This window comes from Pteronotus mesoamericanus, unplaced genomic scaffold (genome assembly GCF_021234165.1).
Source record: "Pteronotus mesoamericanus isolate MK-2021 breed Mesoamerican mustached bat unplaced genomic scaffold, CSHL_Meso_final contig_169, whole genome shotgun sequence".
Lineage (NCBI taxonomy): Eukaryota > Metazoa > Chordata > Mammalia > Chiroptera > Mormoopidae > Pteronotus > Pteronotus mesoamericanus.
In genome coordinates, this window is record NW_026555068.1 from 18087917 (window position 1) to 18101917 (window position 14001).

A 14001-nucleotide genomic window follows, 5' to 3' on the forward strand; every position below is an offset into this window, starting at 1 on the left:
CAAGATGTTCTTCCCTCAACCTCCCCCAACACCTAAATGAGCTTCCCTTGGGGTCACTGTCAGAGACAGAAGTAATGGTTCTAATGTGTCACTTCTTTCTGAGTCTTCCCTCCGCCTTTAATTCTTGCCTGTTTGTCATTCGGCCTCACTGAGTGGTATCCAGAATTGGAATTAAAAAGGTAAGTACAGTAGCGTCTTGCTCTTTAAATTAAAAACAAACTCAGTGGGGACTTGACATTGATACTGGATAATGCAAGATTTGTAAATTCTATAAAAGCCAAAGAAAAATGCCAGAACTCACGTAACCTTCAGCGTCAACCATTTCTTGTGTTACTTACATCTTGTGTGGTGTGGTTTAGACACATCTTGGCAGCTGTTCTGCGATCGTCCAGGAAGAAGGGGTTTTTCCAACGGTCGTAGTTCGTTTCCACCACGTACCATCGACCCTGCTCGGGGTCGAGTCTAGGCAGAGAAAGAGATTCCTCTCAGGCTTCATGCCGTGCACCTGTGCCTGTGTCAGCCCGTGCCTTAGTTTCCATTTTGCTTTAACACACGTACTTACTCGTACACATCCAGGGACTTTTTTCTGTCCCGCGTAATAACACAGCCCTCCCCAGTCTTGTTGCCTCCCAGGATGAAGTACGCTGGGGCCAGTATCTTGGTTTTGATCAATATATTCCTGGCTTCTTCATAGCTACATAAAAACATTGTTTTAAAAAGCAAACATTTTGAGTTGACCTGGCATTTAAATTTAACTACAGAAACTAAGCAAACACAAATATTTGAGAAACATGTTCTTCAAAGAGGGTGGCGAGCAATGGCCCGGGGAGGAACCGTCCCCGACTCCGATGTGGGGGAACACGGAGTTCCGAAATGCCCCGCCAGTCGGAGGGACAGACACAACGGCCTTGGGGTCATCTTCTGCCCCTGCTGTCCATGTTTTTCACTCAACAGGACAAGGGGAAATAGTATTAATTACCATATAGAGGACTTATGGAGTAGAGAGTAAACCTTGAACGTTGGGGCTATTAATGAATGAAGTGGATTTTCAAAAAAAGCTTACTGATCTCATTCCCTGGAAAGCATTAAAAACAGAATTGTTGCCCATTTATTCTGGGTCCTTTTGATGTAGTGCAGGATGAAGGCAGTTTTGCTACTATAAGACTTCTGCACAGGCACAGAACATAACTTCTAGGTTAACAGGTATTATGATGGAAATGAAGTTTATTGTACAATTTTTATTTTATGTATGAGTTATTTTTTTTCTTGACAGCAAGAAGAACTCAGAGTTCCCTTCATAGTGGCACCACACCTCACACTTTTTAAACAATTCATTTCCTTACCACACACACACACCACACACAGAAATGAAAAATTCCATATACGGTTCACCTAAGAAATTCTGAAATAATTCTTCAATGGAAAATAAGCTAGAAAATATTTTTATATTTCAATATGAGTAATTTAAAATAAACTACAATACACTAAAAGAATCATACACCATGATCAAGTGGGATATACCCGAGGGAAGCGGGAACAACCACAAATCAATGTGATATACCACGTGAACAAAATGAATGGTAAAAATCAGGTGATAATCTCAATAGATGGCAGAGAAAGCACTGACAATTTTCAACATACATTTATGATTAAAAACTGCACAATATGGGTACAGGAGGAATGTGCCTCAACATAATAAAGGCCACAGACGACAAGCCCACAGCTAACGGCCAATGGTGAAAAGATAAGTGCTTTTCTACTAAGATCAGGAGCAAGACAGGGATGGCCATTCCTACCATTTTTATTCAGGACAGTATTGACAGTACTAGCCAGAGCAATTACGCAAGGAAAAGAAAAGGCATCCAAATCAGAAAGGAAGAAGTAAAACTGTTGCTATTTACAGATGATATGATATGATATATAGAAGATCCTAAAGACTTCACACACACACACACACACACACACACACACACACACACACACAGACTCAGTAAAGTTGCAGGGTAAAACCAACAAACAAAAATCAGTAGCTATGCACTAATAATGAACTATGAGAAAGAGAAATTAAGAAAACAATCCCATTTACAACTGCATCAAAAACAAAATACCAAGGAATAAATTTAACCCAGGAGGTGAAATACCTGCACGCTGAACAATATAAGACATTGATGAAAGAAATGGAAGACATAAATAAATGGAAAGGTATTCCATGCTCATGGATTGAAAAATTAGTATTGTTAAAATGTCCATACTAACCAAAGCAATCTACAGATTCAAAGCAATCCCTGTCAAAATTCCAATGGCATTTTTCAAGGAAGGAAAACAATCCTAAATTTTATATGGAGCCAAACAAACAAACCTCTGACAAATACAATTGTGAGAAATAAGAGCAAAGCTGTAGGGATCACACTTTCTGATTTCAAACTATATTATAAAGATATAGTAATCAAAACAGTATGGTATTGGCATAACAGACATATAGCTCAATGGAACAGAATAGAAAGCCCCAAAATAAACCCATACACATATAGTCAATTAATTTACAACAAAAGGGCCAAGAATACTCAATGAGGAAAGGATAGTCCAATAAATGATGTTGGGAAAACTCGTCAGCCACATGCAAAAGAAGGGAAGTGGACCACTCTCTTACACAAAACACAAAAATCAACTCAAAAATGAATTAAAGACTTGAATTTAAGAGCTAAAACCATAACATTCCCAAAGGAAAACAAGTGGTAAGCTCTTTGACATTGGTCTTGACTATGATTTTTTTTTAGATTTGACACCAAAATCAAAGGCAAAAATATCAAAAATAATGGGACTACATCAAACTAAAAAGCTTCTGCACAGCAAAGAAAACTGAAAAGAAAACCTACTCAAGGGGAGAAAACATTTGCAAATCATGTATCTGCTAAGGGGTTACTATCCATAATATATAAAGAACTCATGCAACTCAACAGCAAAAAAACCCCAAACAATCCTATTAAAAAATAAGCAGTTCTGACTAGCCATTTTTCCAAAGACGACATGCAGGTGGCTACCATGTACATGAAAAGGTGCTTAACATCATTAATCAGGGAAATGCAAATCAAAACTACAATGACATAGCACCTCACACCTGTTAGAATGGCTTTTATCAAAAAAGACAAGGAATAACAAGTGATGATGAGGATGTGGAGAAAAGGGAACCCTTGTGCACTGTTGGTAGGAATGTAAATTGGTACAACCACTATGGAAACCAGTGTGAAGGATCCTCAAAAAACTAAACCTAGCAATTCCACCTCTAGAAGTATTTAGCTGAGGGAAACGAAAACATGCAAAAAGATATAGGCACCCTTATGTTCACTGCAGCATTATTTACAATAGCCAAAGCATGGAAACACATTAAATGTCCATTGTTGGAGAAATGGATAAGAAAATGAGGTGTGTATATAAAACACACAATAAAATAGTCATAAAAAGGAAGGAAATCTTGCCATCTGCGACAACATGAATGTACCTTGAAAGCTTTTTGCTAAGTGAAATAAATCTAAAGGTGAAGGACAAATACCACATGCTCTCATGTACGTTGACTATAAAAACAAACAAAAAACCAAACTCGTAGATACGGAGAACAGATTAGTCGTGGCCAGAGGCAGTCGGGGTGGGGACTGCGTTGGTGAAATGAGATGGCAGGCCAAAACGTAAGAGCGTTGAGTTATAAAATAAGTCAGTCCTGGGGATGTAAGGTACAGCATGGTTACTACAGTTAATAATACCATATTATCTATTTGAAAGTTGCTAAAAGCAAATCTTAAAAGTTCTCACAAGGAAAAAACATTTTGTAACTATATGTGATGATACATATTAATTAGACTTACTGTGATCATTTTGCAATATATACAAGTATCAAGACATTTTGTATACTTTAATGTTATATATCAATTATATCCAAAATGATTTTAAGATAAAATATTAAATTCGATGATCAAGCAACCAGATCACCTTGTGCTGTTTTCCAGAACTGATCTAGTGATAAAGCCTATCCACATGGCATCTTTCTTCCCCAAAATCCACTCGATGACACCTGGGAGAGAGCAAACACACAGGGTCACAGGACCAGGAGGAGGCGAGACTACAAACCACATGCAGGGCAGGTCTCTTAAAACCTCTAGGAAATTTCCATTTCATTAAGCAACTGGCTACTCACCCATATAGCCGCCATTTGTGCTGAAACGCTCATTTAGTGTAAGGCTAAATAGTCCCTGGGGAAAAGACAAAGGAGTGCAGTGAGAAACTTGGACCACCCTGGGTGAGGCCCTCTCACTGTGCTCTAGATGGTGTGTCAAGACCTGGACTGGGTCGTGGGGAATGCAAAGATTAATCACAACCATGATAACATCGCCTCCTATTACAGAGCTTTTGTAGAAGGTCAAAGCACTTTCACCCCTGGTGTGTGAAAGAAGTAAATGCACTGTTACTGGCCTCACTTTTCTAACAAAACATCTGCCACGCAGAGATTCACGCCTACTGTGCCGGAGTGGCAGGCCCAGGACCAGGCCCCAGGTGGGCCCTCCCCGATCCCGACACCCAGTCACACGCCATTGCCCCAGAATGGGCTCAGGAACCTCCATTTCTTTTCTACTTCTCTCTACCGTGTGAGCTCACACCTATGAAGTTGACAAGAAGTACAAAGGGATGAACAGGGGCTTCATATTCTTCGTAGGTCCTCGTTTCCTTAGATTCCACCCTCCACTGAGAGTCAAAGCAAGACACAGAGCTACCTGTAAAATCAGCTAACAGCAGATGCCTTACTGGTTTGAATCCTGTTAACATGCCCACATAGCCAGCAAAGCTTGAAGCCTTGAAGACAGTTTTATTGTTTCTTCGGAAGTCCAAATTCACTGTCAAAGGTTTCAGCTCCTCAGTGACGACCCAGGAGTTGTTATTTATGTTCCACCTGCAAAAGACAAATTTCAGTGCCATTTAAGAACAATCAGGAATACGGTGTCAAGGCCCAGGCTTTATGTCAGAACCTTTTCAGAACAAGAACTTTGTGTCAGAGGGGAGAGGGGTTGAGAGATTAAACACAAGAACAAACAACAACAACTCAGAGACAAAGATAACAGTGGGATGATTACCAGAGGGAAAGGGGGAGGGAGGAAGGCAGGACAGGGTAAAGGGGGGGATCAACAGTGTTGGAAGGAGACTTGGGGTGGTGAACACACAACACAAGGTACAGATGACATATAGAATTGTACACCTGAAACCTATATCATTTTATTAACCAATGTCACCCCAATAAATTCACTATAAAAAAGAACTTTGCAAGACAGAGGTTCTGTCCTCTTCACATGACAAAACTGAGGCTCAGAGAAGTTAACTAGTTCTCTCAACAGCCTTAAATAGCAAACTCCAGGTTCAAATTTAGGTTCCTCATTGTAAAGCCCTGTTACTTTTTTTTTCTCCCAGAAAGATCAAGACGACAGAAAACAGCTCCTTTTAAGCACTAAACTAGACGTGTGCCGGCGCCTTCAAGCACGCTCCAGGTTTCTGTTCACGAGGCAGAACTCAGGTACAAACTCACACACGACTGAGTACGAGTGCGCCCGCCCTGTCTCAAAACCAAGGAATCCACCCTGTTCCCCTGTGGTCCCGCTTTGAGCCTGACGGGGGACTTTTCTTCAACATAATACAGCCTACTCTTCCGAAGGACCGACGCACACCATTTTCTTTGCTTACCCAAGAAATATTCCAAAATCCATGTTGCGCCCGTGTAGTAAATGACCTAATTGAAAGTAAGCAAAAGAGACATGTGGGAACGGTTATGATAGTACGATGGATCTTAAAGCTGGACACTTCATTTTAGTTCACTGATATTCACAACTGTTAAATCCAACGAGAAGATTTATGCAGCATCTTGATACCGTAAGTCTTAAGAGCAAGCTGTTGTCCTTGTCACATCAGCCAGGTCCCTCCATAACCCCCGAGAACACGGGGTTCCAGGTAAGATTCGAATATGGGGAAAGGATCCGTGGTCACTCTGTGGTCCAGCAGGACATGGTCCTGCCCGGGCCTAGCTATTTTAGCCTCACCTAATGCCTCAGGTATTGTCACCCATAGCTGGACACCTCAAGGGTTAGGTCCAGGCAGACCTTACACCAAGTACAGGTCAAAAATAAAAGTGAATCAGAGTGAATCACCCTGTGCTTTGTCCCTGGGGGATCTGCTAGGAAAAACACGGGAAAGTGAAGGTGGTCTGCAGGGGGCCCCTTGCGGGGGGACTGATGGGAGCTTTGTCCTGGGCGTCAAGGAAAGCGTTGGGATCGTCACGTACACAAAGACAATGAAGCGCCCTGTGAGGCTCTCTGCCAGACCACGAAGATGAGCATGAGAAGACGATGAGGAAGGGCACGCATGTCTGTAGCCCTGAAACGCTTCTTCCAAGTTGTTTGGATGGCTGAATTAAACTGTAATAGGCATTACCGTGGTCTTAAAATAAGGATAGTTTTCAACTTACTCTTACAAATTTACCAGGATCCATAAAACTCTGGGATTCACACACAAAATTTGCAAAGCAAGCTTAGATTTGACAAGTTCTAATTCCATTTATTTGGAAGACTTTTCTTTCACTCTGGACTTCGTGGTGCCCGCCCTCCGTGAGCACACTTACCTTTTTTGTCCTCTGCTATTATTGAAGTACAAATGGTAAAAAATTCATAGAAAATATTGAATGAAATAATCTCTCCTATGAGAAAAGACAGACAAATTTTTGGTTAATAGACAGAACCATGACATTATTTAAAGCAAGGGCTGAACTATCATCGCTGTGCGAGTGTTTGCTTTGGCGTACCGAGGCGTCTGCAGACCAGTCTGAGTGTGCCTGAATGGGTGGCTGGGTAGCGGTGTCTTACCAGCCTGTACACTCTGCAGACTAATGACAGAACAAGTCCCCAAAGAGGGACCTATTGGGTAAGTTGAACATCTGGGCACGGTGGAATTCTGTTACACCACAATGTCCATATTTTTTCATCAATATGCTTCATTTTAGTATTCTCTGGGAGACCCAAATACAGTAATTTAATACATCTGGCTTTTGGTTGTATACTGAAAAGTATTTTGCCTAGATTTTTAAAGTGTGACTAATATTTGAAGCTGAGAGAAGAAATACAGGGACCGTTAATAAGTGCAAAGCTTACTAAGAAAACCTATTGTAAAACATTTTAATTTTTGTATATTCTTCCAAAACTGCATAATAATAATGCCACTCAGCATTTAATAATTCAATGATATTACAACGTTTTCATTGTCCCAATTCACGTTAACATGCTAGGCTCAACATATTTTTTCCCACCCCAATTTAATGTGGCTTTCTTTTTTCCATTTGATTTCTATTTTGGTGAAATTCCACTTCTGTTTTCTTTTATTATTAATCATCTGTTAATCTTCTTAATCCATTTTTCTGTTGAGATATTTACATGCTATTCACTTGCTAGAGTCCTTTACATAATAAAGAAAGGAAAGACTTCTCATGTAGGCTACAAATGTATATTTTCTGTATGCTAATTATCTTCTTAAATCATTTTTGAGACCTCCCCCTTAAAATCATTTTTTAAAGAAGCAAAAACAAAAAATAGCCATTTTTTGTTGATAAATACTACTGATTTTCTGAAATTCTCAATCCTCTCTTGTAAAACCAGGTATACAGGCTACTTAAATAATTATATTGTTTGGTAGCTTAAAAACAAAACTTTAAGGATGGCAGAAAAAGTCTGTTTCATTACATGCTATTAGTTGGAACCGGAATTTTAAAAATGGCTTCCAGTAACATCAATATCTAAGACCCTGATGAATATGAGGACTATGGGAAATGATATGATGGAGCACATATGAATGAATAATATGCAATATTATTACCTCCTCTCTAAAAATTAAAAATGTAACTCAGAGAAATCAATAACCTAATACTGAAATTTCATATATCATGTTCATGGATTGGAAAATTTAGTATTACAGTCTCACTCAAAATATAGGCAGGCTGTTTTGTCAAAGTTGACAGGCTGATTGTAAAATTTATATGGAAATGCAAAGGGTCTGGAATGGCTAAAAGAATTTTGAAGAAAAACAAAGTTGGAAAACTTACACTACCTACTTAAGACTTACTATAAAGCTTCAGTAACTGCAGTAGCATGGTGTTGGTATAAGTAAAGACAAATAGATAAATGAAACTTAATAGAAAGTCCCCAACCTGAATCAGATGCATACAATCATCTGATTTACATCAAGAGCATGACTGCAATTCACTGAGGGCAGGACACTCTTTCCAAGAGATGCTGTTTAGTCCACTGGATATTCCATATGGAAAAACCCTGAAACTTGGCCCTTCACTCATACCATACGCAAAAGTTAATTCAAGATAGATCCTGTAAAGAGTCAATGAAAACCATCTAGGAGAAAAGAGAGAAGGATATTTCCATGACCTGGTGTATGCAAAGATTTCTTAAATGGACACAATAAGCACTACCCCTAAAAAAAAAAAAAATGAGGAATTGAACTTCATTAAAATTAAGAATTTTTGTTCATCAAAAGACACCAATAAGAGAATAAAAAAGCAAGCTACAGACTGGGAGAAGATATCTAGAATACATATATATCTGACAAAAAAAAAACCCTTTTATTTGAAATATATAAAGAATTTCTTCAAACTGATTAAAATATGGGCAAAAGACTTTAACAAGCACAAAGAAGGAAGAAAAAGATCAATAAACTATTCAATCTCATTAGCCATCAGGGAAATGCAAATTAAACAATAATGGGATACTATGACATACTCAATAAATAAAATGTCTCAAATAAAAAAGACTATCAAGCAGAGAATTACCAAGTGGAGAGTATTAAAAGTCTTATACTTTGCGGACTGCCAACAGATACAATCACTTTGGAAAACTGGTCGGCAGAACCTACAAGGCTCTATATGCAGCTACCCTGTCACCCAGTATATGCGGGGAGACCCAAAAAACCCCCAGAATTATCTTCTAGAGGGCAGGCCCCTTGTAGTACAGGCTTCCCTGACTAGATAAGTGTTCTAGGAGCCCATCTGCATCAGTGCACCAGCTGGCGCTGTTGTGAGAGGCTGAGTTCAGCTTTCGTGAATTTTTTTTGAAGACTCTTTCAATGCATTTGGCCATTTCACAATGGTTGATTTATGCCTGCGCACACCATGCTAAGTGTTCAGCAGTTTTTTACTGAAAACAGCAGGACCCCCATGCCCCACCCTCCCTATTCATTAGACCTTGCTGCAAGCGACTCTTTTTTTGTTTGTTTGTTTCCCCAGATGAAAAAAATCCTCAAATCGAAACGTTTTACTGATGTGGAAGAGGTGAAACAAAAAGTGGTAGAAGCACTCAAAGGCCTCAAAATTGACAACGTCACAACTGTTTTGAGCTGTGGGGAAAAAAAAGTCTTGATAGTCGTATTGTATCAAATTGACAGTACTTTGAAGGTGACTGAAGTTTAAGCATGTAAGAATAGATAAACAATTTTTAATAAATAAATTGTTTTTTGGGTCCCTTCTCATATATTCAAGAGAAAGGAGTGGATATGTCCATCAAAAGACAAGTATGAGAAGGTTCATAAGAATTTATTCTTAATATCTAAAATCTGGAAACAACCTAAACATCCTATTCATACAATAAGCATAAGAAACCAGATACCACAGCGCGTACTGTTCAGTTCTGTTTATAAGACGTTCAAGAGGCAGACTAATCAAGGTGAAGTCAGAACAGTGGCCACCTAGGGGACACAGTATTGTATGCAAAGGGGTGTGACAAAGTGTTCCAGATGGCTGGAATTTTCTGTATGTTGATCTGAGCTGCGACTTCATGCGTGTAAGTATTTTTAAAATTCTATTGAGCTGTATACGTAAGATCTGTGCACTTTACCATATGTATACCATACAGCAATAGAAAACCATTTTAAGTGCTTTATTAAACTTTTTAAAAATTGAGAAATGAACTTTACCTAAAGGTATGCCAGTAATATCTGCAATCCCCTTCATTTCCTCCTCATAAGGGCCAGGAAAGTTGCCAAGTAGACCAGGCTGAAAACCAAATGAATTCACAATCATTCAACCTGAAGCGTTGCTTTGAGATCTGGTTCTTTTACACACAATGTGTTCTAAATACTGCTGCCGCAATAGGTGGTCTTAATTTTAAAGACACTTCATATATTTCTAAAAGATCTATGTAACACGCACTCTAACTCTTGCTTTTGTACCCTTAAGCTCATCTGTTCTCTGTATGAATCTCAGATTGTCTGTTTCACCCTCTTCTCCAGAGAGATGGGGAACTGGAGCAGCTCCACGTGGATGACCTTCTATGACCCACAACACAGGATGATCAAGAAGCCTCCTTACCTCTCTATTCAAACCCACCCTTTAGTCAATGGCATTTCGCCCTCATTCCTATTTCCTTTCCACACAGAGCAAAAACCTATACTCCAGTTGTTCACGAAAACCTGTCTTGGTTAATGCAGGATCTTGGGCTAAGCTGCTTTATGCATTCTGTAAGCAAACAGTAAACACATGAGCAAATGCAATAGTGGACTTTTGTCCTTGACTGCAACTATTCACTAATAATGAGATTAAAATTTAAGCTCAGGTAGCCTCTTGCTGAGATAATATGTTTAAAATTTACAAATCTCATTGTTCACCAGCTTGCTATTTCTATGTACGGTGGCCTGGGGCAGCACACAAGTGGAATATTGCCTCCAAACTGGCAAACAAAAAGGACTTACTGAGCATTTAGTCGCCATTGATCACATCCAGGCATCGCGCTTTACCTGCAGTTTGTCGTTCAGCCCTCACCGCCACCATACGCAGTGCGTATCAGTCGGCTCTCGCTGAGGAGGAGGCTGGAGTGTCATGAGCTAAGAAACCTGTCCAGGGACCCAGCGAGGATGTGGCTGATCCAACCTTAAAATCCAGCGTTTAAAGAACAAAAGCCCGGCACCCTGTGACTGCTGCCCCTGCTGACACGCAGAGGGGGCGGGGCTTGTGGGCCATGACGGGGCCTCTTTTGCTGCCACTCCTGGCAACGTGCATTTTGGGGAGGTCTGGTGAGCAGGGGCATGCCCACGAGAGACGGCAAGTTTGGCAGGAGCAAGTGTCCTAGGAAAGGTGTGTCGTGGGAAAGATACATCCTGGAGCATCCAGCCTCTGGGACAATGATGAGCAACCAGGGGTGGTTTTACCTGCCCCCTACCCTGGGAGAGTTGGTGACATCTAGAGACATCCTTGGTTGTCACAACTACAGGGGTGCTACTGGCAACCAGTGGGGAGAGGCCAGGGGTGCTGCTACACATCCTTCAAGACAGGGCCTGCCCCCCGGGACAAAATGCTGTTCAATCCCAAATGTCGTAGGTTAAAATCTCTGCTCTAGGGCCTTGGTGTCCCCTGCCCCCATGTCAGCCACCCTTTGCACCCTGCAGGCCAGCGAGGGCCCCGGGCAAAGGCTGACATAGGGTGATGAGGCTCTCTCAGGGGGTCCTAGGACCAGGCCCTGGATTTTTCATTGGTTCCCCCTACATAAAAAAAGGGGGCTGAGAACTAGAGTCTCCCGGCCAGACTGGGAGGAAAGTGAAACGGTTTGGTGAATGTGTGTCCACAGGAAACACGTGACCCAAGTGAGTTTCAAAGGTCACAGCCACGGAGGGACCCCACAAAGCCCAGGGCTGGCTGAGAAAAATCTCTGGGTGTACTTAAGAAAAAATCCCAAATATGCCGTAACTTGTAAACCCAAGCATATATAAGGGGAAGGAAATGCCATACTCCCAAATGGAATATGTATATTTTTCCCATTGCACTGTAAAATTGTCAAGACTTTTAAAAAACATGAAAGAGCAGCTGCCTGCCAAAGTTTGCCATGCTATTTTACGTCTTGTTACTCTAATGGGACTGAGCGCCCGAGTTCCCAGTCCCTCTGAAGTTCTGAGAGTGCTCTGGAATAAATGCACATGTGTCCAAGTGCCTTACAAGATGTTGTAAAATTATACCTTTAAGTAAATACCAGAACCTTTTCTGAACTGTCTGTGTTGAAAATTTATTGTAGGAAACAATATTTCTTACCAACTTTTGATCCACAATCTGCATAATTTTTCCACTTGGAACAAAAGCGTTTACTACACTCTTCAGGGAATTCACAATAATCTTTAGCTGAAAAATTAATTAATTAACTAATTAATAAGAAACATAAAGAAGTATTGGCATTTAAGATTAATACTGGTATACTGAAAACAGTACTAGACCTTTTGATTTATTCATATGTAGCTAAATAAAATAGGGTGATATTGGAAAATATTTTCAGTTATGTATAATAAACACAATGCATCTTTAACATGACGTTTGTACAACTACTTAGCTGAAGATAGATGATACAGAGAGAAAGAAACAAAGGCAAAGGCCAGTAAAAAGAGCAAGAAGCTACAGACAGGAATGGCATCTTTTCCTCTGCGATCATTTATTGTAAATGGCAGAAAAGAACCTGAAGCTCATTCTTAAAATACTCGGTGTGTAACTTCATGAAGCGTTCACTTAGAAGTGCACTTATATTCAGTAAAGTCCGAAATAGAAGAGTTAAGAATCGTAGCATACCGATGGTGCCTTGTCAGTGATCAGTTCATGCCATCTCTTATAGGGCGGTAAGTCAAGATTTATGGTGTACCACGGGACTGGACCCCTGTAACTGTAATGAGAGTGTAGCATCTTGAAATATTAAAAGCACTTTTTTGATGGGTGTTAGGTAGTTACATCTATATGGACATGTCAGAGAGAGATTCTTTTCTTAGTTGAATCTTTATTGTATTTTTTCGATTACCCTTTAGTTCCCTTATAAGAGATACATTCTTAATAACATAGAAGTTAGTCTTCAAACCAGAATTTGCAAAAGCTCATTTTCCAGTGCTTCTGTCCTACGTTGTATATAATCATAAGTAGTTTCAGAACTCTTAGAATAGATTATACATACTGAAACGTTAATGTGAACTGGTGATATGAGAAAGAATCAATTTGGGTTCTAGAGTCATTTGTAACTTGAATATCGCTGCTAGAAAATACCTGCCCCTTTTTTCCCCTCCTAAATTACTTTCGTCTAAGAGTTTGGTCTAAGCTTGGGAACTTGTCTACTTGGTTTCCCAGTTCGAATCTCCTCTTCGGCCATCTAACACTATTGCCAAGTCACTGCTGGCTTCAGTAAGGTCGTCCTTTAGGATCCCAGGGTGGCAGCACATACTCGCTGCCCAGGACCGACTTCACTCGCCACCTCGGCTCTTCTGTGGCAAACCCAGGCCCAAGCGCCCGTGGGCTCGCGTCCACGGCCGAGCTTCCCACTCACCAACGCGCACACAGCAGCTTCTGCTGAGTATACAGCAATGCCCGTGCCCTTCCGTTATTAATGGACTGGGTCATATTTCTTTCTGGTGGGTGAACTCTATAATTATTCTGTCACCATAAAAGTGTTACCTTCTGGCAATTGTTACTAAACTCGGATAGCCTCTAAAGGTGTGCCAGTCAGTGATTTATCAACTCAAAACTATGCCTACGATACAGAGAACAGCCTGACGGCTGTCAGAGGGGAGGAGTACTGGGTAAAAAAGGTGAAGGAATTAACGAAAAACAAATGAACAAATGAAAAAACCCTCACAGACACAGACAACAGTATGGTGATTACCAGCGGAAAAGGGGGGTGAGGAGAGGAAAAAGAGGGGAAAGGGGGATAAATGGTGATGGAAGGAGGTTAGACTTCGGGTGGTGAACACAAAATACAATGAGCAGATGATGTATTTATAGAATTGTACGCCTGAAACCTATATAATTTTATGAACTGATGTCACCCCGATAAATTTTTAAAAAACAATGCCAAAAATAGCCAGCATTTACCCCATTATTACTCTGCTCCAGAAAAGTACTCCAGCGAATGCAATGTCGCCAGGCTGTTAAGTTAAATGGGATCCGGTCTTATACCTGTA

The 14001-nt window shown here is 40.5% G+C and overlaps 1 protein-coding gene across 1 annotated transcript in view; it reads right to left on the reverse strand.

The window, feature by feature from the left end:
* The window catches only part of ASAH1 (N-acylsphingosine amidohydrolase 1), a 31104-nt gene that overhangs the window by 3712 nt on the left and 13391 nt on the right, over window positions 1–14001 (reverse strand). The window contains exons 3-12 of the mRNA XM_054566133.1: window positions 12629–12719; window positions 12104–12190; window positions 10000–10078; window positions 6653–6727; window positions 5722–5767; window positions 4795–4939; window positions 4190–4244; window positions 3985–4066; window positions 563–694; window positions 339–462 (exon numbers count right to left, since the gene is read on the reverse strand). Of these exons, the coding sequence (XP_054422108.1) occupies window positions 339–462; window positions 563–694; window positions 3985–4066; window positions 4190–4244; window positions 4795–4939; window positions 5722–5767; window positions 6653–6727; window positions 10000–10078; window positions 12104–12190; window positions 12629–12719 (916 nt within the window). The remainder of the gene's footprint in view (window positions 1–338; window positions 463–562; window positions 695–3984; window positions 4067–4189; window positions 4245–4794; window positions 4940–5721; window positions 5768–6652; window positions 6728–9999; window positions 10079–12103; window positions 12191–12628; window positions 12720–14001) is intronic.